Source organism: Dromaius novaehollandiae, chromosome W, assembly GCF_036370855.1.
Source record: "Dromaius novaehollandiae isolate bDroNov1 chromosome W, bDroNov1.hap1, whole genome shotgun sequence".
NCBI classification, from domain to species: domain Eukaryota; kingdom Metazoa; phylum Chordata; class Aves; order Casuariiformes; family Dromaiidae; genus Dromaius; species Dromaius novaehollandiae.
Window position 1 is genome coordinate 7054332 of NC_088130.1, and position 22765 is coordinate 7077096.

Below are 22765 nucleotides of genomic sequence, written 5' to 3' on the forward strand. Positions count from 1 at the left end.
TGTATATATATATATGTCCCACTAACGGACCTTCCTCCTGATCAGCCAGAAAGGGGAACAGAATGAGGCTGTTGGTGCTGTTTGTGTTTCTGTGAGTGCTGAGTGTTTCTGTCTGTGTTGATCTGTGAGGCTGGCCATGTGTATATGTATGTATGTGTTGTATATGCGTGCTTGTGCGTGTGCCTACTGGGAATACATTCTCAGCCTTGCTACTGGTTGGACCTGGGGCACGGAGCTGCGGTAGCCTCATCTCTATCAGGCTACCAGGTTCGGCCTCCTCCTAACAGAAACTATTGGTCTTTTTATGCATCCTCGCTCAACTAAACTGGTTTGTCTATTTTTAGTAATTTAGAACTATATGCAATATTTTAGGAAGCATGTAACAAATAGCTGCTCTATCATGTAACAAATAGCTGCTCTATGGGGAGAGGGTCTATGGCTTTAATCTGTGAATTGCTTTCTTTAAATTAGGCTGAAAAACAAACTGAAGCTGAAGAAGCTGCAGCAGCAGCAACTGCAGTCGCTGTGGCTCCAAAAGTAAGCCCAAAAAGAGGAAGACCAGCAGGTAACTTTAAACAAAAAGGAATTTTATTTATTTTTCCCCATACAAAATAACTTAATAGAGATGGTCAGAGGATTTATTACCCCCAGCCCTCAGGTCCCCAAAGTATCATAAAATATTTCCTAATGCTAAAGGCTATCTTGTAAACATTTTCGTGTGTGTATTGCTGGAAGGTTATAGTGATGATATATCCTACATCTCAACCTGAGGTATTTAGCACATAAAGGGTTTTAAATTGTTAGTGCTTATGCTGGGTCATCTGAAATAAGGCTCATTGTATCCAGGTGCAAGTATCACCTTTAGGAAAGCCTCCATAGGATTCTGCCAACTTGCACAATATGCAATAAGACCTCTTTATTTCTATGCACTGTGGCTTCACAAAGGATTGTATTAATCAAAGATGTATAAAATTGATACTTAAATTGTGTTAGAATATCGATAAAACATGAGTTAATAAAAAAAAAAGTGTGTGTGTGGAGATCCTCTGTAGGTAGAGCTCAAAGGACAATAAAAACAAGTGAAGGGCTGGAGAGGTTTAGCTGAAAAGAGGTTTGGAAGAAATCTCTGTAGATTGATAGACAGCTGAGAAGGAAATATAGCTATTAAAAGTGTGTAATTTCAAACATTTTGCTAATAGTTTGGCAGTACTTGTTTGTGAAAGTAGCACAATGATTTAATTGGAATTCTTATGGCAAGTTTGCAAGTAATCTTGAAGGAAATGTTTTGAGTTCGTCATTTACTACTAACATGGGGAAAGTTATTGGAGCAATTAAGTGTATTTATATATACTAGTATATACTATATAGTATGTACTTACACATACTATATGAGTATGTAGTCTAGGAAACAGATAATTTAATACTTTATACTCATCTGTATCTGCTAGCATTATGAAAATTTTTAGAAAGCACAACCACAATTAGCTTCCAAGGCAAGTTAATTGAGACTAGATATGAGGAAATGAAGTATTAGCTTAGTACTTCACACACTTTCATTATATTTATGAAATGTACATTTTTAATATTTTAATGTGTGTGAGTTTTTTTTTATTTATCTTTGAAATTATTTATGTTTATACAAGCTATTGGCTGTAAGAGCAGGAAAGGACCTTTGTAAGAGATGCTTTGGCACCCTATGGGAAATGTGTTACTAGATGATGTACTATGCAGCATTCTCTCACATTAATATGATGCATGCATCTCTTGCTTAGCAGTGCTCCACACTAACATCAGCAGCACTTCAAACACTGGGCTGTTAGCTATTTTCCTAACAGAATGTTTGTTGGGGATAGCAGATAAGCACGTTCCATAAATTTGAATCTGTAATGGCAGTGTACTAAGTTTTCATTTTACAGAATTTGAAGGGTATAAATGTTGAAAAGGTGGATAAACTATTTAGCTTGCTTTAACATTGGAATATGGTGAAATTGAGAAGATGTAAAGTTGTGCAGTATACCTCTGTGTGGTGGTAGAATTTCTTGGTACTGATTTTCTTTTAGGGAAAGTGATGGAAGCTCCATGAAGCTCCTAAAACTACTACTAATAAATAGGCTGATATATATATATATATATATATATATATATATATATATATATAAAAAATTACTTCCCCACACACACTTATTCATGATTCTCTAGTTTCAGGCTTATTTTTATTAGCTGCATAACATGAGAAGGGTCATTCTGAGTGCACAGGGTGAAAAAGCCACAGGAATAGATGATTTAAACCTCTTAGACTACTATCTTAAACTACCAAAGTGTTGGTTGAGATTTTAATTTTTCAGAGGGATCTTGATTAAACTTTGATACACAGTTGCAACATTTGAATTTTGTATAACAGAATATTTAACCTACTAACTTTGACTCAAGTGTTGCTTCTATGTGTTGATATGAAAAACAGTACTTTTAGATAAGGAATGGGTGGTGGCTATAGACTAACCTGTTCGTTCTGTATAAACTAGCTACTGACGTAAAGGTTCCAAAACCAAGAGGGAGACCCAAATTGGTGAAACCACCTTGTTCTTCAGAAACAGACATGTGAGTTGGCTTTTTATACAAAATGTATTTCTTTATTGTAAACCCAAGTGGTTGCATTTGATGAGCCCTTGTGAGTTCCTTCCCACTGTTTTCCTTGTAGTACTCAATATAAGTTAGTTTGCTTTGGTAGAAGTTATTTACAACCTATGCAATTAATGCATAGTAACTCAAGGTAGTAAAGCTCTGGAATAAGACAGAAGAGCTAAACCTTTCTAATTTTGCAAAACTTTTGCAAAGGCTATTGTATATCTTTCTGTTGGATTATTTCTATATCAGTGCCACTTGCCTGTATTTGTGGAGAAGAAAAGAAGATCATGTGAAACTTAAAATATCAAATCTCTTTTTACAATTGTGTCTCAAAAAAAAAAAAAAATCTCTTGATTCTGCACATTGAGGAAACTCCATCTGTTATTTATCTGCTATATGAATTTTATTCTATGTATTTTTTGTGCTAAGCCCTTAATTCTAGTAATTGAAGGAAATGTTGAGCATTTGCATAATTTTCCACAGGTTAGCATATGTGCAGTTTCATTAGCTATGTCTTAAATATGTTTCAGAAAATCATTTTAAAATATTAGCATTGTTGAATATTCCCTAGTCCTGCAGACACTTATGCTTACAAAGAACTTCTAAGCCCCAACTTCTTGCAGTGATTTTGGGTCTATGCACATATATTAGTGTTTGCTTGGTTGGGGCCACTGTGCTATTATACTTATTTTTTTTACATAGACAACAGACTATAATTTTAGAAAATTACTAGATATTTTTTGAGACATCTTTAAATTGAATCCAAGTTAGGATGTTACAGTCTGAATGGGTGGACAACCAGATAAGTAAAAAAAGTGGTTGGATGATTTGGCTCAGGGGGTACTGGTTAATCAGTTGTTCTCTACCTGGAGGCTGGTAATAAGTGGAGTACCACAGGGGTCTATCCTGGGACCTGTCCTGTTTAACATCTTTGTCAATGACCTGGAGGAGGTGATGGAATGCACTCTCTTCAAGTTTGCAGATGACAGCAAACCGGGGGGACCAGTCAGTACACTCGAGGGCAGGGCTGCTATCCAGAGGGACCTAGACAGGCTAGAGGAATGGGCCAACAGGAACATCATGAAATTCAACAAGGACAAATGCCAAGTTGTGCCCCTGGGAAGGAAGAACCCCTGATAACAGTACAGATTGGGGACTGACTGGCTGGGGAGCAGCTCTGCTGAAAAGGACCTGGGGGACCTGGTGGACAACAAGCTGACCATGAGCCAACAGTGTGCCCTGGCATCAAAGAAGGCCACCAGCATCCTGGGCTGTATGGACAGGAGCATAGCCTTAGATTGAGGGAAGTGATTCTTCGCCTCTACTCAGCACTCATTAGACCACATCTAGAATACTGTGTCCAGTTTTGGGTCCCACAGTACATGAAAAAGATGCTGACTAACTGGAGTGAGTTCAGCAGAAAGCAACAAAGCTGGTCAGGGGCTGGAGCACTTGCCCTATGAAGAGAGGCTGAGTAAACTGGGCTTGTTCAGCCTGGAGAAGAAAAGGCTTGGGGGACCTAATAGTATCCTTCCAAAACCTACAAGGAGGTCATCAAGAAGAAGGAGCCAGGCTCTTCAGTGGTGCATGGTGGGAGGATGAGACAACAGGCATAAGTTGAAACAAGAGAGGTTCAGAATTGTAAGGGTGAGGCAGGGGCACTGCCTGGACTCCCAGCAGGGATGGATACACAAACACAAGGCATATGATGGTCGATATGGAGAATTTATTACCTCTGCGTCTCAGCGAGGGTTCCCTGGCGTTTTCCTGATTGAGGCAATAATGGAGTGGGGGATCCCTGGCACCGCTGAGCATCGGTCCAGGGTGAGGAACACCGAGGGGGGCACTAGATGAAGTTTTTATGTACTCTACACATGCGCAGTAAGCATGTTGAGCTCATTGTTATTCTCGATTCAAAGCCCAGGTGCAGCGCCACCCTGGCACAGGCTCAACTACGTGACTATGGGTCAATATGCCCTGCTGATGCTCCTTTTCCCACAGAATGGTCTGGCTAGCTTCCATCGTCTATCTCCTTGACATTCTTCCGCACTTTCCCATACACTCCACCCCCGCGATGGAAAGCTAGTTACAGGCCGTCCCAATCTTCAGAAGGGCATGGGGTATGAGGCAAGGGAGTTTACAAAGTAATGAAATCAAAACATAACATAATACAAAGCAAGAGATAGACAAGAGTTCTCCGTGTATGAGGTGGCCCAGCCATCCCATTAGGGAGCCAAACCAATTAGCCAGCCAGGCATCTCCATCGTTCTGCAGGATATGTTGGATAATGTCTTGTAGGTGGCTGATACCATTCTCAATAGATGCCGATTCATCAGTGATGTCGAGACAGCACATCTCGGCGAAGTCATGACGTCCGTGGTTATATCGCAGTAGGATACAGTTGATCACTAAATGGTTTTGCAGTGTTCCTTGCTACACTGCTCCCAACTCCCTATTTAAAGAGGCAATGGCTCTAGATGTCCAATTTAAGCCTTGAGCTAAAGCACAGGCAACATGCTCTAACTGTTTACGATTATGCGCCACCACCTCCGGGATCCCAGCTAGGCTCAACAATAGGCCTAAGGCTTCTGCATGAGAAAATAAACTTATATGGCGGTCACAAGCGGCATCTTAGGATATGCTACGGTGTCCGACGCCGCTCTGTCATAAAGGGAGGAATGCTTAAAGTAACACGACCTGGCCGGCACATATGTATATGCTGTATTGCCACACAGAAGGAACCACCCTAATGGTAGTATAAGGTGAGCAGACACATAGGTAATATCCATAGTGTCATTACAAATTGACTGCATATCAGTTACATTCTGCAGAACAGAGGCAGCATTTACAAAGTGAAAGCAAGTATCTGCTTTAGATATGTTAGCTATATGAAAAGAATAAGTCCAAGGTGTCAGCTTTTGGGAAACAATACTCAAATCGTAGAAATTCATGGGAGTAACAGAAATATCTTTTTTTTTTTTTAAAAAGTATAACTCTGCAATACGGCGAGTGGAGCTGGCACACCTATGTAACACATAGTTAAGACATCATCCACTGATCATTCTCCTGAAATACAGAAAGCAGAGAGGTTAGCTGATCTTTGTGCCAGCCAAATCCATGTATTTACATGGGAAGCTGGATGGTCTTGTAGATCAAGGGCATCTGTCGGGGTGAGCGAGAGGCAACATTCCAACAGCGACTTCCAGATGCCAGCATGATAACCTGTTGATGGGAAGACAGAAAGGCATGGTATCACCGTCAGGAAGAACTAGAGCAGTGGCTCCTGGACCATCTGCTAAAACAGTGCCAGGCCGTTTTTTTCTTTTGAGGAGTTAGTACCCACTCACTGGCTAAAGGGTGTATTGAGGATGTTTGCTGAACTTGAGGCACTCCGGCACTGTGGGTCAGGATTCCTCGCAGTATTGGTGCTCCCTGTGAGACATTCACTGGCGTGGATACGGATACCTGGAAAGATAAATCTTGAGAAGAGGTCAATAAGAGTGGGGCTATTTGAACAGGTATCAAAGGTGTAAACAGCCATACACACTGTGAAGGGCAGTCAAGTCTTAAATGTAAGCTTATAACTCTTTGCTCAGTAATCATAAGTTCCTCAGATGTATAGAATTCTACCTGCCCAGAGGCGAGTATGCAGGGGGCAATCCCCCCTTCCATTACAGATATCCGAGCAGGGATTGCTAGGGTCAGTTTGGCTTGTACTCGCTCAGGAGATAACATCCCAAAAGGAGGGGCCTCTTGGACAGGTAATGGGTCTATTGGGGGAGCAAGGGGGTGAGGGGGCAGCCCCTCTGGCTCAGAAAATAGAGGCATGTGCTCAAAACGTACTTCCCTTAACAAGGCTAAGGTACCCCAAGGCATGTGGGTACTCATATTCTCCCCCCCTTAAACTGGGCTTGTAGAGTGTTTCCCCTACATAGGCCCTGATTGTATCATCCATCACCCATGCCTGAATGGGGAGGGGGGTGTGTACAGTCACCGGGTCACGTCCTGTAACTCCTTCTGTATCCTGCAAAGCCCACACCACAGCCAAAAGCTGTTTCTCCAGAGGTGTATAATTTGCTGTGGCCCCTTGCAGGGAACGGGACCAGAAACCTATAGGTTCCTGCCTTGCATGGGCACATTGCTGCCACAACCCCCAAGACATTTTATCCCCCATAACTGTTACCTCCAGCTCGAAAGGTTGTCCCTCCTATGGAGTGAATAGCTTGGAACGTTAGTCCACCGCCTCCTTGCACAGGTCAAAGGCTTGCTGCTGCTCTTTAGTCCATTGCCACTGGCTACCCTTTTTTTTGGTCAAATTCTGTAGTGGCCGCATTAAATATGCTAAGTGGGGTATAAAGGTCCGCCAGAACCCCCAAAGGCCCAAAAAAGCTTGTAGTTGTTTTACAGCAGTGGCAACAGGGTATTGTTGAATAGTATTGCGCACTTTCCCAGGGATAGCTTTTGTCTGCCCCCTCCAGACTATCCCTAAGAATTGCACACTGATGTCTGGCCCCTGTACCTTCTCAGGGTTTACAGCCCACCCCTGCTCCTGTAGGGTCTGAATATCTCTGCCCAGTAACACGTCAATCCCCAAGAGGTACTCACAAATTGGTGCTAATAAAACCAGGGTAATTTTTTTTTTTTTTTTTTTTTTTTGCCAAACGTTAACGTAACTACAGCCTGTACCACTGGGGTGGCCGATCCTTCCAACCCACATATACGGATATTGGCCTTCCCCAGAGCTACCGCAGTATGTAGTATGGTAACTTCTGCCCCAGTATCTACTAAAGCAAGCACAGCAATTTCTCCTCCAGAGCACCAGCGAATTCGCAGGGGTACATAAGGGCATCAGTCCCCTGGATGCCAAGCCTCAAGGGATGCTCATATTGCAGGGGACCCGCCTCCCCCTCATTGTCTTTTGGCTGGCAATTTCCATGCTGTGGCTGGAGCAGGTGGGGTGATAGGCTGTGTCTGATATTGCTGATTAGCAGGTAACTGCTGCTTAAAGAAGTCAGCAGTAGAAAGACCATTTATCTCATCATGTAATACCCCTGCCTGCAGCAAATCAGTCCACATCTGTCACCTCATTAGCTTTCCACTCAATTTAGTAGTCCCTGCCAATCCTACCTTGGAATTCCAAACTGCTCTCACTGGCTTAGTATCTGGTTCACCAACAAGTGCCAAATCCCTTATATTGTTTACCAAAGCCCCCACTGTAGCAGCTAACTCACTGGTGGACCTGTACGCACCTGCCACAGTGGCGCACAACCATCGATATAATGTTGGAGCTACAATAACATTTCCTGCCCCATCCCATGCAGAAGTTATTTGGGTAAGATAATACTGTAGTTGGGCATCAGTCGATAAGGGGCTCATTAAATTCAGCTCCTCTCTTGCAAGAGTAAGTGATCCAGCACCTGCATCCCATGCTCTCACTAACCAGGCTAACAAAGACTCCCTGGGCTGCTGCTGGAAAGTAGTTAAACACTCACATATCTCTTTTGGCATATAAGTCCTTGACTGCTCTACAGTATCCCTATCTATTTGTCTCTCCCCCTTCAGTTGCACAAGAGGTCAGACCTGGGGAGTAGTCAGTTCTCCTTCTAATGCAAATTCCACCTCCAAGTCAGAGGAAGTACTCCAAATATTGCCATCCCACTCCTCTGGGTCCCAGGAGGGTCAAGTTATAATCGCCCACACCTGAGAAACAGTAGCAGGCACCTTCCCATAATGCCCATGCCGCCTATTAGCCATCCGCAAAGCTAATTGCTCTACCCTCTGGGTTAATTCCTGACTCTTTTCAGTTTGGGTCATAATCAACTCCTGTGCTACTGTCCTCGCATCACACAAATCTCCACTCTCCTTCTCCAGATCTTTTACTTGTTGCTGCAAAGATTATACCTCATTATGTAAGGCTCGAATGCCTGTCAGCAGTGCCCACCCTAATCGTCTGTCCAGCTTCCGAGCTGCTTCCGAAGCGGCATGGAAGGGCATAACCTGTAAAGTGGATTCAACCGCCTTCGGGGTAACGTTTTCCCCCTGTGCCAACTCTGGCCAGTCCTCGGGGACTGCCAGCGTGGCAAGCAATGCAGCTACCAGCCCCCATGGCTCAGTCTGGGGCCATCCTGGCAGCCGCAGGCGAGCAGTCCCTTCTTGACTCTCGCCCTCCCCCTTCGCTCTCCTCGGCCACGGCATTGTCGTTTGTGTATCCTGCCGACTACGCCAAGTGTAAGGGTGAGGCGGGGGCACCGCCTGGACTCCTGGCAGGGACGGATATACAAACACAAGGCATACGATGGTCGATATGGAGCATTTATTACCTCTGCGTCTGAGCAGGGGTTCCCCGGCGTTTTCCCGATCGAGGCAATAATGGAGCGGGGGATCCCTGGCACCGCTGAGCGTCAGTCCAGGGCGAGGAGCACTGGGGGGGGGGAGGCGCTATATGAGTTTTTATGTACCATACACATGCGCAGTAAGCATGTTGAGCTCATTGTTATTCTTGATTCAAAGCCCAGGTGCAGCGCCACCCTGGCACAGGCTCAACCACGTGACTATGGGTCAACAGGCCCTGTTGATGCTCCTTTTCCCATGGAACGGTCTGGCTAGCTTCCATCGTCTATCTCCTCGACATTCTTCCGCACTTTCCCTAACAAGACTGGATGTAGGGAAATACTTTTTTACCCTGAGGACAATCAAGCAGTGGGGCAGTTTGCTCAGAGAGGTTGTGCAGTCTCCATCCTTGGAGGTTTTCAAGACCAAACTGGAGAAAGCCCTGAGTAACCTGGTCTTACCTCATAGCTGACCCACCTTTGTGCAGGGGGTTGGACAAGAGACCTCCAGAGGCCCCTTCCAACCTGAATTATCCTATGATCCTATGAAATTAAACATCTAGGAATGAACTAACTTTGTGCAGGTGAGGTATTCATTAATAAAAACTAGAAAGTACATTTTACTGAACTGAGAGAACTAGGTTCAGTTTTAAGCTGGGTATAGATAATGAATATGAAGCTTAAATAATTTACTGTGTTTTAGTGCTCATGAGGAGGAGAAGGCAAAGAAAAAAGGACCAGAAGAGAAGCCCAAAAAACAAGGGAAAAAAGATGAGGAGAGTCAGAAGAAAGAAGACAAACCAAGGATGGAATTTGATAGAAGAGAAGGAAAGAAAGAGACCGAACCAAAAAGGAGAAATACTTCCCAAGTGGGTTTTGTATCAGCCTCTGATTCTGAAGAGGATGGAGGAGAGCATGAAGTTGATAAGGTATTTCTCTTTACTGACATATTTATTGTAAAGAACAGTAGTTCATTTAAGATATTTCTTAAAGCTAATACTAGGTCTTCAATTTTGTCTATTAAGGGTTGGAGCCTTGTGTCTGGCTAATATAGATGCATGTCTTGGGAATGAGAAGTTGTAGAATTCCTTTCTGTCAAATACTCTTTTCAGTAACTTTTTGATATTTACAAAGAATTTTTTTTCTAAAACTTTACTTTTTTTAAGATGGATTTAAATTTAAGACATTTATTATATCGAAAGGGGTTTTTTTTTGTATGCTTCCTTGAATACGTGTGTGCATGTGTGTGTGTGTATTTATTTTTTATTTATTTTTGTCCTGAGTGCTGAGAATCTGTGGGGTATGGCTTTGGTTTTTTGGGGTTTTGGGATATTCTTCTCCATATCTGTGAGAAGAAAAATGAGAGAAAGCACTAATAAAACACAACTTTTATCTATATGTAAAAGTCTTGGATTTAGTTACAGGGGAATGCTAACTCTTGTCAGGGTGTTTCACGGACCAGAGCAATAACGTATAGACATTTAGAATAGGTAGGTTTAACTATTAATGTTCTTGATTTTCAGTAATCTAAAGACTCCTTCTCTCTTCTCGCCCTAAAATCCTAAATAAAAGCAGAAGAAAAAAGGAGGAAGGAACTTTCAAGGAGCTCATAGAAGAAACATGTTACAAGGCCAGCATGAGAGAGAACTGACAGAAAGAAAGTGTAAGCAAGAGAAGCAGATGGAATCTGAGCCGTGAGTATGTTTTAATACATGATGTCTATAAATTGTAGTAGTATTTTGAACATAAGAGGAGGAGACACACAAACTGACAAAATTCCCAATTGTTTTGCAGTGTTCTGTGTCCTCCCTCTGCCTTTTTTTTCCAAGCATTATTTAACTTTTTAAGTGGAGAATAAAAAAGCTCTTGTAAATCAATATGTAGTATTGTGGGAGGATGGGAAAATTTGAATTCAGAAATTAAGTGATGTCAGTCTTTCAGTGACTTAGATTTCCTAACAGTAGGGCAGAGTTGATGAGTTCTGTTTAGAAGTATCCTAAGAATACTTCTGTGAAGAGAGAGCCAACTCTGTTTCAGCAGGGCCGTGTATTATATTTTCAGTCTTGAATACATGAGATTGACAGGATCTATTAATTCATGGCTATGGAATTTTGATCAGGTTGTGGAATACAGAGGGTTCCCTGGAAAACACTTCCTTCTCTGTCTGGCAGCTGGAGGCCACACTGTCAGACAGAACAAGGAGGAAGTTATGATTTATGATACTCTGGCTCTGCAAAGCCAATTGAGTAATATTGAGCAGTTTGCACTCAGAAGATAAATTATCATAAATGATGCAAGCATGAGCATGGCGAGAAGATCCTGCCAGAAACTTGGGGGCTGTTGGGACATTAGGAAGAGTAGGAAGTAGGATTTCCAAGTCCTTTCTTCTCGCCCTCCTCAGTTATTCTTTCTCTAGAAACCTAAACACACTTCTTCCTTGGGGCAAACCTAAACATTTCCAATCCCCCAAAGACACTAAATTATTTTTATTGTTTCTGCAACTCTTAATATATTATTATTTAAATCCGACATGCTTTTTGATTTCTGTCTTGTATTGATTTGGTTATGTTAATTAAGTCTTCTACTTTTAAATAGATTTCATATTTTATGCATCTAAGGAATTAGAGTTCTACTTCAGTAAAAGTAAGGAGCAGTAGCTTATCTTAGTGACTGTGTATAGTTTTGATTATAGCTGGTACCTAATTATTAAGCACAAAACCTAATATTGATAAAATGTGAACAGGTTTATTTTTATGCTGCCTGCTTTCCTGCAAGTTTCTCTGTCAGCATAATGGATATAAGTTGAATTTTTTGTTCTTTTTTAATCATTATTTTCCTTTTTTTCTGGTCTTCATAGCTACCTCATTAATATTTGTTAGGCAAACTCAATTCAGTGCTCTGTACAGAAGACAGCCTTGCTTAAAGAATGTGAGTCTGTGCAGGTGACAATAGAAGTATAATAATGTTAAGCTTTTGGAAGTCTTTGATTCTGTAACCAGATAAAATGTGAAAGGAGCATGAAAGCTGATAGACATGCAGGATTCTTTTTTTTAATAGATGCTTATTGTTATGACAGTTGGATAAACTCATAGAATGCTGGAATAAGCCAATTATAAAATAAGGCTTTGAAATTCTATGATAAAACAAGACTGAGGACTTGATAAATGGGCCTATTTTTTCCTGAATAAAAATAGTTTAAAAGCTTGTTTGAAAGATTTTATAATCCCTGTCGTCTTCCTCCTATAACTGGAGGACAAAGCCAACCTTTTTATTTTTATGAGTCTTTGTTTTTAGTGAGGTTAATTATTAGAGATTTTTCCTGGCTCTTTCCATAAGGAGGAGATTTGAAGGAACCTGTACCAAACCTTATTTTTTATTATTACTACTTGCATCAGGGTTATTTAAATGATCAGTGATATACATTACGGTTAGTTGTGGGATACTTACGGCTTACTTATTTCTGTACTTCTTTTATTACAGTTGCTGTGGGACTTGTTTTATTTGTTATATAATCACTCCTTTTCCCTATAATTCCCTGAGATAAACTTGAATGCCAGTTTTAAATTTGTGTCATCTTAAAATATTCTCTCTCTCCATGAATCTTTCATACACTGCAGTTTTATCTTAATTTTTACATGTTAATAATGCTTTCATTTGCTGCTTCTAGGGGAAACTGTCTGTTAATCTGGAGGATTCTTTATCTGCAGTATCTTAATAAATACATTTATTTAATTTATTTTGGTCTTTGAAGAAAGCAGGGTTTGACTTCTGTATTTTTACATAGTTTGAGTACCTCAAAACATTGCATCTCATTTAAAAATAATAATAAAAAAAGACCCAAGACTTTAAAAGAAAACATTGCAAAAATGCTTTTATGTTTTCATAGGCAAAATAAAGAAGAAGGTAAGAAACCAGAAGTTAAGAGGATGGAGAAGAAGAGAGGTTAGTTTAAAGAATCTAAACAGAATATTTTTGACTGTCTTAAATTTTTGAACAGAAATATCTGTCTGGATAATAAGACTTACCGTTAAGCGGGTTTTGGGATCTCAGTCAAAGATGTTTAATCTGTGATTACTTCCTTCAGATCTTTGAAGCAGTGTATTCTTGTTCTAGGCCTTCTACATTCTTTTCTTCAGCAGTGTGTTAGAACTGGTCTTCAGTATTCCCATCATTCTAGTCATACTAGTTTTTAAACCTTTTCACGTGTTCTCTGTTCACCGGTGTATGAAATCAAAGGTTCTGGTTCTTTGAACGGAATCACTTTAGTTCTTTCCCTTCACTACTAATTTTCTGTCCCACCATAGCAGAATAATCAGAGGGGACCCCTTGCAAATATTCAGACGGTATCCCTTTCTAGGGAAGGGGCTCAGATTTGAGATAGTTACTGTGTTCTTGTCCACTAGGCCAGACTTCCAAACCAACTGTTACAAGAATAAGTCATTCCCTTCTTGGTGTCCCTACCCTACTTAGATATGTCTTTCTTAAGGGCAGTCCAAACCACTGCCCTTCAGGTTCCACCTATCTTTTTTTATATGGTAAAAATCTAATGGTTTAGACTGGAACCAATTCTAGTGTTGGCAGCAGGAGAATTTTTTATATAAATGTGTCCAAGACAGATTGAACTAATAAAATAAGCAGTTTGTCTGCAATATTGTCCAGTATGTATACCACTTGTATACTGAAGGAAATCCAAGTAGACATTGAGCACATATGAGTTAGAGATCAACTTCCTCATTTGTCTTTACCACTTGTTAGGGCACATACATTGCTAACTACTTTATTTGGATGGATTTGGACTATGACTGTGTCCAAGTTCCTGAAATCCAAAGCATCAATATTCAGGTATCCTCTCATCATAAAGCTTCTCCAGCTTCCCAACTCTTACTATTTATTGAAACTTCCTTTTAACCTGGGTTAACTTCTAGAAGGTGACAGTTGGATGTTACAGCAGAAAATTTTTCAGCTTGTAACTCCATGTTGTTGTTGTGTGTCCGATTTAAAAAAAAAATGTATTTGCTACCATCATGTACCTTATGAAAACTTAATATGAGTTGCTTACTCATATATTTTGCCTTCTGTGTCTCAAGTTCATGTTTGTAGAAATGTTTCTACAAAAACATCTCAAGAGATTATCAAATATTCATGCCTGCTATTTCTAATCTTTAGAAACATCAATGGATTCTAGGCTTCAAAGGATACATGCAGAAATTAAAAACTCGCTCAAAATTGATAATCTTGTAAGTATATTTTGTTAATTGATGTATGTGTAAAATTCAGGCAGGAAATACTTTTGGAATGCCTGGTTTGACATATGATTCATTTAAAAAAAATATCTTGAAGGAAAGGAATTCCTTTAATTTGCAAGACTGGAGAACTTCTTTCTTGATTGCTCACCTGATCGCCTCAGAGTACCATCACGTGGAAAGTGTTGAAAGGGGTTTAGCCTCTGATTTAGCACCTTCACTTCATGAAGGCTATTTGTACAATGAGAAAGTAGCAGTTTAAGTGAAAAAGCCTTTCACAACAAACACTGCAGTGGCTTCTGCATTTAGTAGCATGAGAAGTAGCAAGCAGTTTCAACTCAGTCTGGAAGTTTGTGCTGTCACACTAAAGAGCAAAACATTTGTTTCCAGTATGACCAACTCTTAAGTCTATAAAAATATTCTGACTTCAAAGTAATTCACATTAAATTAAAAAAAATTTAACCTCAGCATAATGTTTCAGTTTAAATATCATTCTGTCAGTTTGACTCCAGATAGTAAATTTACTTCAAATGTAAAAAATACTTGAAATAAAAACTCAGAGATGTAATCTTATTCTTGTCTGGATTATAAAATTTGGTTGTAGAGCTAGAGCAAAGACACTTCCTTTATCATAATTGTATTTATCACTAAGTAAATGTGGCAACTAGCATATTCTGCTGAGAATAGTCCTGAATCCTTCTTTTTCTCTGCCAAATACCAAGATGGTTTCTAGAACTTGAGCATGCATATAATTTAATGAGTGAAGATCTCCCCTCTGCTTTGGAGAGAGATCTAAGCACTATCTGACTTTTTTTTGCTACTTTCCCCCAAGAACAGGAGCTAAAACTCAGCATTTCCTTCAATCTTTTTTCTTTACATGGCTAACCAAGGATTGTTAGCCTTTAAACAAAGTCTTCAAATCAAACTTTTGTTTATATACAGGATGTGAACAGGTGTATTGAGGCTCTTGATGAGCTTGCTTCCCTTCAGGTCACGATGCAGCAAGCTCAAAAGCACACAGAGGTGATTTTGACTTTGAAGAAGGTGAGATCTTCAGCTTTATTAAAAATATTTTCAAAAGGGAAATTTTTTTTGTTTTTGTTGTTTTTTTAATTTACATTATGTTTATTTACTACTTTGGAGCATGTAAAAGTCCTTGATCTCACTTCAAGTTTAAACATAGAATGCAATGAGTTAAAAATTTCATGTAGCACTTAGTGAGATTAAAGATATAAGTGGAGCTGACTGTTTTACCTTTTTATTTTCAGATACGGAAGTTCAAAGTTAGCCAGGTTATCATGGAGAAATCTACAATGCTGTACAACAAGTTCAAGACTATGTTTCTAGTTGGAGAAGGTGATTCTGTTCTCTCACAGGTACTAAATAAATCACTTGCTGAGCAGAAGCAACATGAGGAAATCAAAAAATCCAAAGAACAGTGGAAGAAAGGACCAAACAAAAAACTGGAAAAGGAAAAAGAACAAACAGGTAGGGTTGGTGTACTTCATCCCATTCTCTCTAAGTGACTTTATTGTAGTAGCAGAGAGGCTAAAATGTTACCAGCTATGTTTGTGCTATATTTTGTATGAACTTTATAGTAAAGTGGGATTTCTTTAGTAACTAAATAAACTATAGTTATCTTCCAAGTTGCATCATAGGAGTAGGAAAGGAAGAAGATTGGTACTGAAGTAAATTCAGTCAGCATATTTCTAGGACTACAACAGCTGAATGAGCTTTCATAGTCAATTCTTGGTGCAGTGTTTTAAATGCAGTAGGTCTTTCATTTAACCTTACACATTTCATTTTTCAGCTTCTTGTTTATATCTAGTCTCCAATGACTCTGAGACAAGTTCAAATGGTATCTAAAGCAGTCATATAAGAGTTTCACCCATCTATCAAAATCTTTAGGCTATTTGAAATATTCAAAGATAGTATTTTTATGACCAAGTATCAAGTTTAAGGGTAAAATTTATTACTGCATGTATTTTTCCAAGACTATTTTGTTGTTATTACCTGAAGAGAAGGCTCTTGCAAAAAGTGAGAATAAGAAGAGAAAGTGAGAATAAGAAATTTACAGTAAAGCAAAAAATCCTGACTTTACTATCTTGTGAAAAGCTGTTAAACAGTAGGTAGAATAACCTCTTAAATAGCGTCTTCCATCCTTCAAGGAAGCCTATACTTTTACCTATTTTAATAGCATTAAACTTATCATGCATACTACTATCTGTGGTGTTAGAAGCAGTATCAGCTTTTTGCCATCTGCATGCCACTTTATTGAACATATATCACAACAGTGTAGTTCAGGCACTCCTGCACAGTGATACAGTGTAAAATAAAGGAATTTGTCATTTGAGAAGAAAAGGCTTTTATACTTAACAGAGTATCATCCAGATTAATCATTAGCTCCTTTAAGTAAAGTACAACAATGTTGAAATTTTCCCAATTGCTTTTAATAAAACTCCTCTCCAGTAACTTAAGGTAGTTTAAAAAATGTATAGTAAAGAATGCCTGAAGCACAAGGAGGTGATACATGTGTTATGAAGCAGAGGATCAAAATGAGAGAGAGACAATGGAAAACTGTACTAGACTGCAGGAACTGCAAAAGTGTTTAGATCCTTGCAGTGACAAGGGCTGGGAAAAAGTTAAAGTAACTTTGAACTCAAATGCCAAGAGGAGAATTCAGCAAAACTATTTGAAGGCTATGATTACTGAAGAAATAGGAGTTGAGCAGTAATAAATGGATGTAATTTAGATCAATGCTAAGAATAGTAAGAATTCAGCAGAATTCAGAAGTTGATATGCTACCATATTTGTAACTATTATAGAAGTAGAAGATTATTAATGAAGATTCATCTTGACATTTTATGGAGGTGAAAGAGTAGAATAGTCTGACTAGTGAAGTCACTCCAAATTTTTGCTATGTAGTAAAGTTAATATTAGACTTCAACAGGAAAAAAAAATGAAATATCACATTGTCTAGCAGTCAATTATATAAGGATAGCTGACTTGCTTGAACTAGCCGGGAATTTCATAGAAATGTGGGGTTTTGTTTACTACAAAAAAGAAATTCTAGTTCCTTCATATACTGATGTACTACTTCTGTCCTTTTAAAATTCAAAACAGAATCTGTTTAGTAATTACTAAAAAATTGGTAATTATTTAGAATTATAAATAGATCTAACTGCTGAAGTGTTATTTTTTAAAACTGTCTTTCTGATTTTTAGTATCATCTTAGCCTGAAAGTATTAAGACTGTGTGTTGTATTTTTCCTGATGTAGCATAGGAGTTTATTCAAAAATAGTGGAGTTTTTTTCTTTGTAAGCCTATTGAAAAATGGGCTGTATCCTTCTAACTTGAACCTAGAGTGATATTCTTCGATAAACTTGAATATTCCAAAAACAGCTTATAATCGTAGAGCAAAATATATTCCTCATGGAAACTGAGAGGACAAATGTTCCTGCTTTGACTAAACTAACTAAATACAATTTAGATTAAAGCTTCTTCAACAGCACACTGATTTCCTACTTATGCTAATGGTATGATGGGTATATTTGCTCTTCAAATATACTTACCACATTATTACTGTACTACATACTAAGCCTTATTTTACCTTTATATACTGTTTTTCACATTTTGATTATACCTATATATGCGTTATTGTTGACAATAAGCAAGAATCCATGGAACTATTAACTTCTGTAGTTAAAGTATTAGAAGTCTCCAATAGATGTCTGGGTTAAGGTATACTCAAATTTTCTCACTACTCGAGCTATAAATAATAAATAAGCATTTGCCCTATTAGCTTTAGCCTGACAAACCTAGAAAGAACACAGATCTCTTGAAATATATGTTGATCATTTCAGGTTAATTATCATACACTCTTAGTACCTCTTGGGTTAATATTCAGATGTCCTTGAGTTTATCTTGAAATGTGTTGTGAATTACCTTGAAACTGTAGCCTTCAGCAATATTTTATATGCTTGCTCATTTTATTTAGATAAAGGAAGTTATGGGACTGAGGTATACTGAATTCTTAGAAGTTGTCATAACATCTGTTCTTGCTTTTATATATAGCTTCAGCTGGTAGATTTCAAGATTAGAGGGGGAAAAAAATGTGGCATTGGAGTTGATGATGCTTTTCTTGCTTCCTGCAGTGCTGATTCTTTCCCCTTAATTTTAAAGGTTTGAAGACACTAAATGGAGAGTCTGAAGACACTCAAGACACCAACCAATCACAACACAGTGGAGAGAACACTGAGGAAAAGAAAGAGAAGCATGAAGTTAGCACTAAGAAAAAGTGAGTTAATGTTAGTAAGTTCACTGAAGTAACCATTTTTAATTTAAAGTTACTTAATCATATTTAGTTGCTGTTTTCTTTACAGGGTTTTCTCCTCAACTTTATAGAAATATAATGGCATGTTACTTCTGCTCTGGTCTTGAACAAACATTTTTAGGAGAACTGCTTCACTCATTTCAATAGTGTAGGTAGAAGGAACTTGTTGGAAACTTGCACGGGAGGAGCCGACGGAGGGAAGACCCAGACGCTCAATATGAGTGATCAGTGTACTTCAACTTTATTAGGTGTGGTCTTTCTTTATATAGTATAGGACTAATCAGGCTCATACATATTGCAAAAGCTGAGCTCCTTATTGGTAACAGCAATTTGGTTTACCCAGCAACTTCTGCATTACATCACCTGCAAGTTCCCAGGACTAATCATTGATAACACCTTGGAGCCAAGGACAATGTGTCCTTGGCTCTAGCTGTTTTTACTCTCGTACGGGACTTGGCTCACATCAACTGTGTGCGATATGCACTTAGTTCTGCTTCCTTTAGTTGTTCAATCTTCACATGACCTCTGCCCTCAAGCCAGTCCTCCACAGGAACTTTTATAGGATGTTCTGCTAGTAGGCTAGATAGCTTGAGGTGAGACAGAGTGCTATATATGCTTTCTTCTGCACTCTAGAGTACCCGGTGCTATTGAGCTGGAAACAAAGGGAGCCTGGACCAAATTGCACAGAAACTGATGAGATTTGTCAAATTTTTGCAAATTCACTTATTCTAATCAGTAGGCAAGTAAATACAATGTAGTTATAGAATTGTCTAAATACAGTTAACTTGCCATTAGCATTAGAACTTCTGCCCATGAAATTTCAGAACTCTTTGGCTAAGTGTGACAGGCTTATACAGGTTGACAAATTAAACAGTTCTGGTCAAACATCCATAAGAATGCTTGAATTTGTACATGAGGTAAGTATTTAAGCCCCAAAAGAACTAATGAGACTGAAGATACAACTCCTATGCACCTCTGCTGCCTGATAACCTAGTACCTTGTAAACAAGAGTGGCAGCAACATCTCTCTTATGAAATGTGGAATACTTAGCAGAATTTTGTAAGAGAAAGAGGAAAAAAGTCCAGGATCAACCTTTAGCTGAATTCTTTTCTTGGAGACCCATTTATTTTCTCTAAGCACTCCCGTAGTCAGTGCTCACAGATTGTTTTTGTACAGCCATATCCATTGGGGGAAGCTATACTTTCATTACTGTTTCCATGCTTCTGAAATCAAGGAGAGAGTCCAAAAGTTGTGTTGCCCAGCATTCCTTTTGGCTGCCTAGAAGATAAAACTTTGTATCCAAATCTGTGGGATATGATCGCTATTAATTACAATAGGGTAAACTTATGTTTTATCTTTTCTTTGAGATGAACAGGTGTTTGATTTTGCTCCAGAGGTAGTCTTGGAATTATTGGTTTCTGATTGGCCAGCTTTCAAAAGTGTCATTTGGGAGTTTTCAGCCAAATAACAAACATTTGTCATTTTGTCTGGATGAGTGGCATACTAAAGGAATACCTTTTATAAATGAGAGATCAGTGCAGGTTCCCAACCCAAGTTATGCAACACAACACTGACCAACTCATTGATTTAAGCAAAATGCCATACGGCATTAATGCAGTGTGGCATCTGAGTTAATCGAAATCGTAAATGAAGCAGTTGAACAGTGGAACATATTTGGCCAATCATTTGAAAATAAATGGCCTCTTTTAAGAACTGCCTCTCCTAAGGTGCATTTTTCATGGGCTGTTCCACTTCCTTGTTTCTACAGAGCCTGACAACACTTGGATTTTGTAGTGGCAAGAAAACAAACTCAGTCAGATTCCCCTTAATATTTGCTATTAAAAGCATAAGGGTGCAGACATGACACATGGGGGGGGGGGGGGGGGAAGAAAAAAAAAAAGGCAGAACTAAACTTATACAAGAATATCTACCCGGCACCTCGCTATGCCGAGCAACAGTTCAGCAGCGTCCACCAACCAGCAAAGATGAAGTCTTGTACAATCACGAAATATTCTTCCCCTGCATCCCACACACCTACCTGGTTCCCAGATCGCTTAAACTACTCACTAGCTAGTCTGGCTTGGTATTTACTAGCAATCAAACACTGACTTGTTTTGTACCCTCACTCCCTCCAGTTGCTGGCATCACAGACACACAGGCCCTCTGACCCATGGTCCTCCTCCAGTTGCTGGCACTTAGACCTCCATGCACACACGTGCACACAGAATAGAGAGTACCTCACCCAGAAAAACAGTTAGAAAAGGAATGTAATAAGATGATAGGACAGACTGTGCTGATCAAGCACAGGGCACAGCCAGACAAGCATACTGAGCAGCAGCCTGTTTACATAGGAGACTAGCACTTTTTATCCCCTTGTACCTCTGATTTCCCACATTTTTCCACCCTAGATCCCTCTCTTTCTCTGCCTTTGGTTCCTCCCCTAAACATCCCATAATAAGTCTTGTGCAATCACAAAATATTCTTCCCCTGCATCCCATAATGTGCCCCATACCCCTTGGCAGTGACACCCCCCCCCCCCCCATACAGTCCCAAAGGTGCTCCCTTCCTTTGGGGACCCACTCCCATTGACTCATATTCCTGAGTTTCACACCTGGACCATGGGGCTGATGCTCTCCTGGAATAGCACTGGGAGGAGCCTGGACAGGGTGTCTGTTCCTCTAAGCAGGTAATTTGGGTTCCCCTGCCTGTCACTGTGCCTCTGTGCTTGTGGAGATGAGCCCTTGATGGGCTGATTGCTCTCCTGTGATGGAGCCAGGAGTAGCCAGGGCAGGATATTATTTGGGTTCCCCCATCTGCCATTGTCTCTCTGTGCTTGTGTGCGTGTGTGTGTCTGCGTGCGCAGATGAGATGAGAAAATAAACCTTAAATTATTGCTTTTCCTTTTTTTCCCATACAAAATAGAGAGGATTAAGTTTTGAGTTTGAAATCTATAGACTGAAAGTTTTTTAAAAAAATTATAAGCATAATATTTTAATGGTAAATTTTGTGGAATAACAGCCCCTTTAATCTTCACTTTAAAAGTATTTAAATGCTTTGCTGATGGTTTTATCCAATATTAACAAGTAATACACATTTCAAAAACCCATTCAGAAAACAGGAGACAGTTGTAGTATATATTTTTTTATGACTACTGTATGTTTTTCCAGTTAATAGCAGGAAAGAGTGTAAATACTTTTTCAACTGCTTAATTGCTTCATTTCTATAATATGACAGGAAGAGAGTAGGTTTTGACCTGTTTGTGTGTAGTTTTTCAACATGTGGCAGGATGGCTTTTCACTGTTTTGTACGATTTCGAGGCATTGTTTTTATAGCAGTTAATGTTAAAGTTTAGTTTTGTTCTTGTAAACATTGTACCAATTTCTGCTATGTGACTTTCTCATAGTATGCTTTTGGTATTATAGATGTGATACTAGGAAGAAATCTGGTGTTTTCACTGAACCTATTGATGATGCACATTGGTCAGAAAACAATCATCTTGAATGATTTTTAAAAAATTAAAGTCTTTAAGAATCAACTTCTTTGTATCAGTTTAATGTTCAAATTGTATAAATTAAGGCATTCATAGGGGCCATAACTGTTTGGAATGTCTGAATCAACGAAGTTTAGAGCTTTTCCTTGGCATAAACTTTGGGGTTTAGAATTTAGGTTTTCCAAAAAAAACCCAAAACAAACAAGCCAAAAAAAAAAAAAACTTGTAAAGATTTTTCAATGCGAGAAGGGAAGGAGACAGAGAAGAGCTACACTTATAAATTCTCTTAGCCCTGCCCCTACTCTCAGGCCCCTCCCCCCATCTCTCTCTCTCTGCCCCCTGACCCTCTCTCTACCCCCTATGCAGTATTGGCCCCCCTCTCTGTGTCTTGGCCTACTGAGCTGACATCACTCAAATAGTTAGATTGATATCAAAGGCCCACAGTTTGACCCTCAGTATGCTGCTTGTAGTTGTTAGGGATATAACTTTTGTTAGATAAAGCACAATTAGGCAGGTGTTATGGGAAAAAAAACAAACGCACACATGTAATTGGCAGAAATAGCAGAACTAAACTTATACAAGAATATCTGCCCGGCGCCTCACTACACCAATCAACAAGCAACAGTTCAGCAGGGTCCACCAACCAGCAAAGAGGAAACAATCTGGAAGGTGCACTCCACCTCATAAACCTCATCTACCTCAGCCCAAAGTTGGGGGGGGGGGGGGGACACAGGCATGACTCTGC

The 22765-nt window shown here is 39.4% G+C and overlaps 1 protein-coding gene across 12 annotated transcripts in view; it reads left to right on the top strand.

Moving 5' to 3' along the window:
* The window catches only part of LOC135324163 (lens epithelium-derived growth factor-like), a 117010-nt gene extending 94945 nt beyond the window's left edge, over positions 1-22065 (top strand). For 9 of the 12 annotated variants that reach the window (XM_064499792.1, XM_064499793.1, XM_064499800.1 and 6 more), the window contains exons 8-17: positions 472-565; positions 2523-2598; positions 9658-9883; positions 10527-10648; positions 12841-12896; positions 14121-14191; positions 15140-15241; positions 15466-15685; positions 18380-18494; positions 21953-22065. In XM_064499792.1, the coding sequence (XP_064355862.1) occupies positions 472-565; positions 2523-2598; positions 9658-9883; positions 10527-10648; positions 12841-12896; positions 14121-14191; positions 15140-15241; positions 15466-15685; positions 18380-18494; positions 21953-22034 (1164 nt within the window). In that variant the 3' untranslated portion in view covers positions 22035-22065. Of the gene's footprint in view, positions 1-471; positions 566-2522; positions 2599-9657; positions 9884-10526; positions 10649-12840; positions 12897-14120; positions 14192-15139; positions 15242-15465; positions 15686-18379; positions 18495-18579; positions 20282-21952 lie in introns of those variants that run through there. The other 3 variants (XM_064499794.1, XM_064499801.1, XM_064499799.1) reach the window with 3 other exon arrangements.
* The last annotated feature ends 700 nt before the right edge of the window (positions 22066-22765 follow it).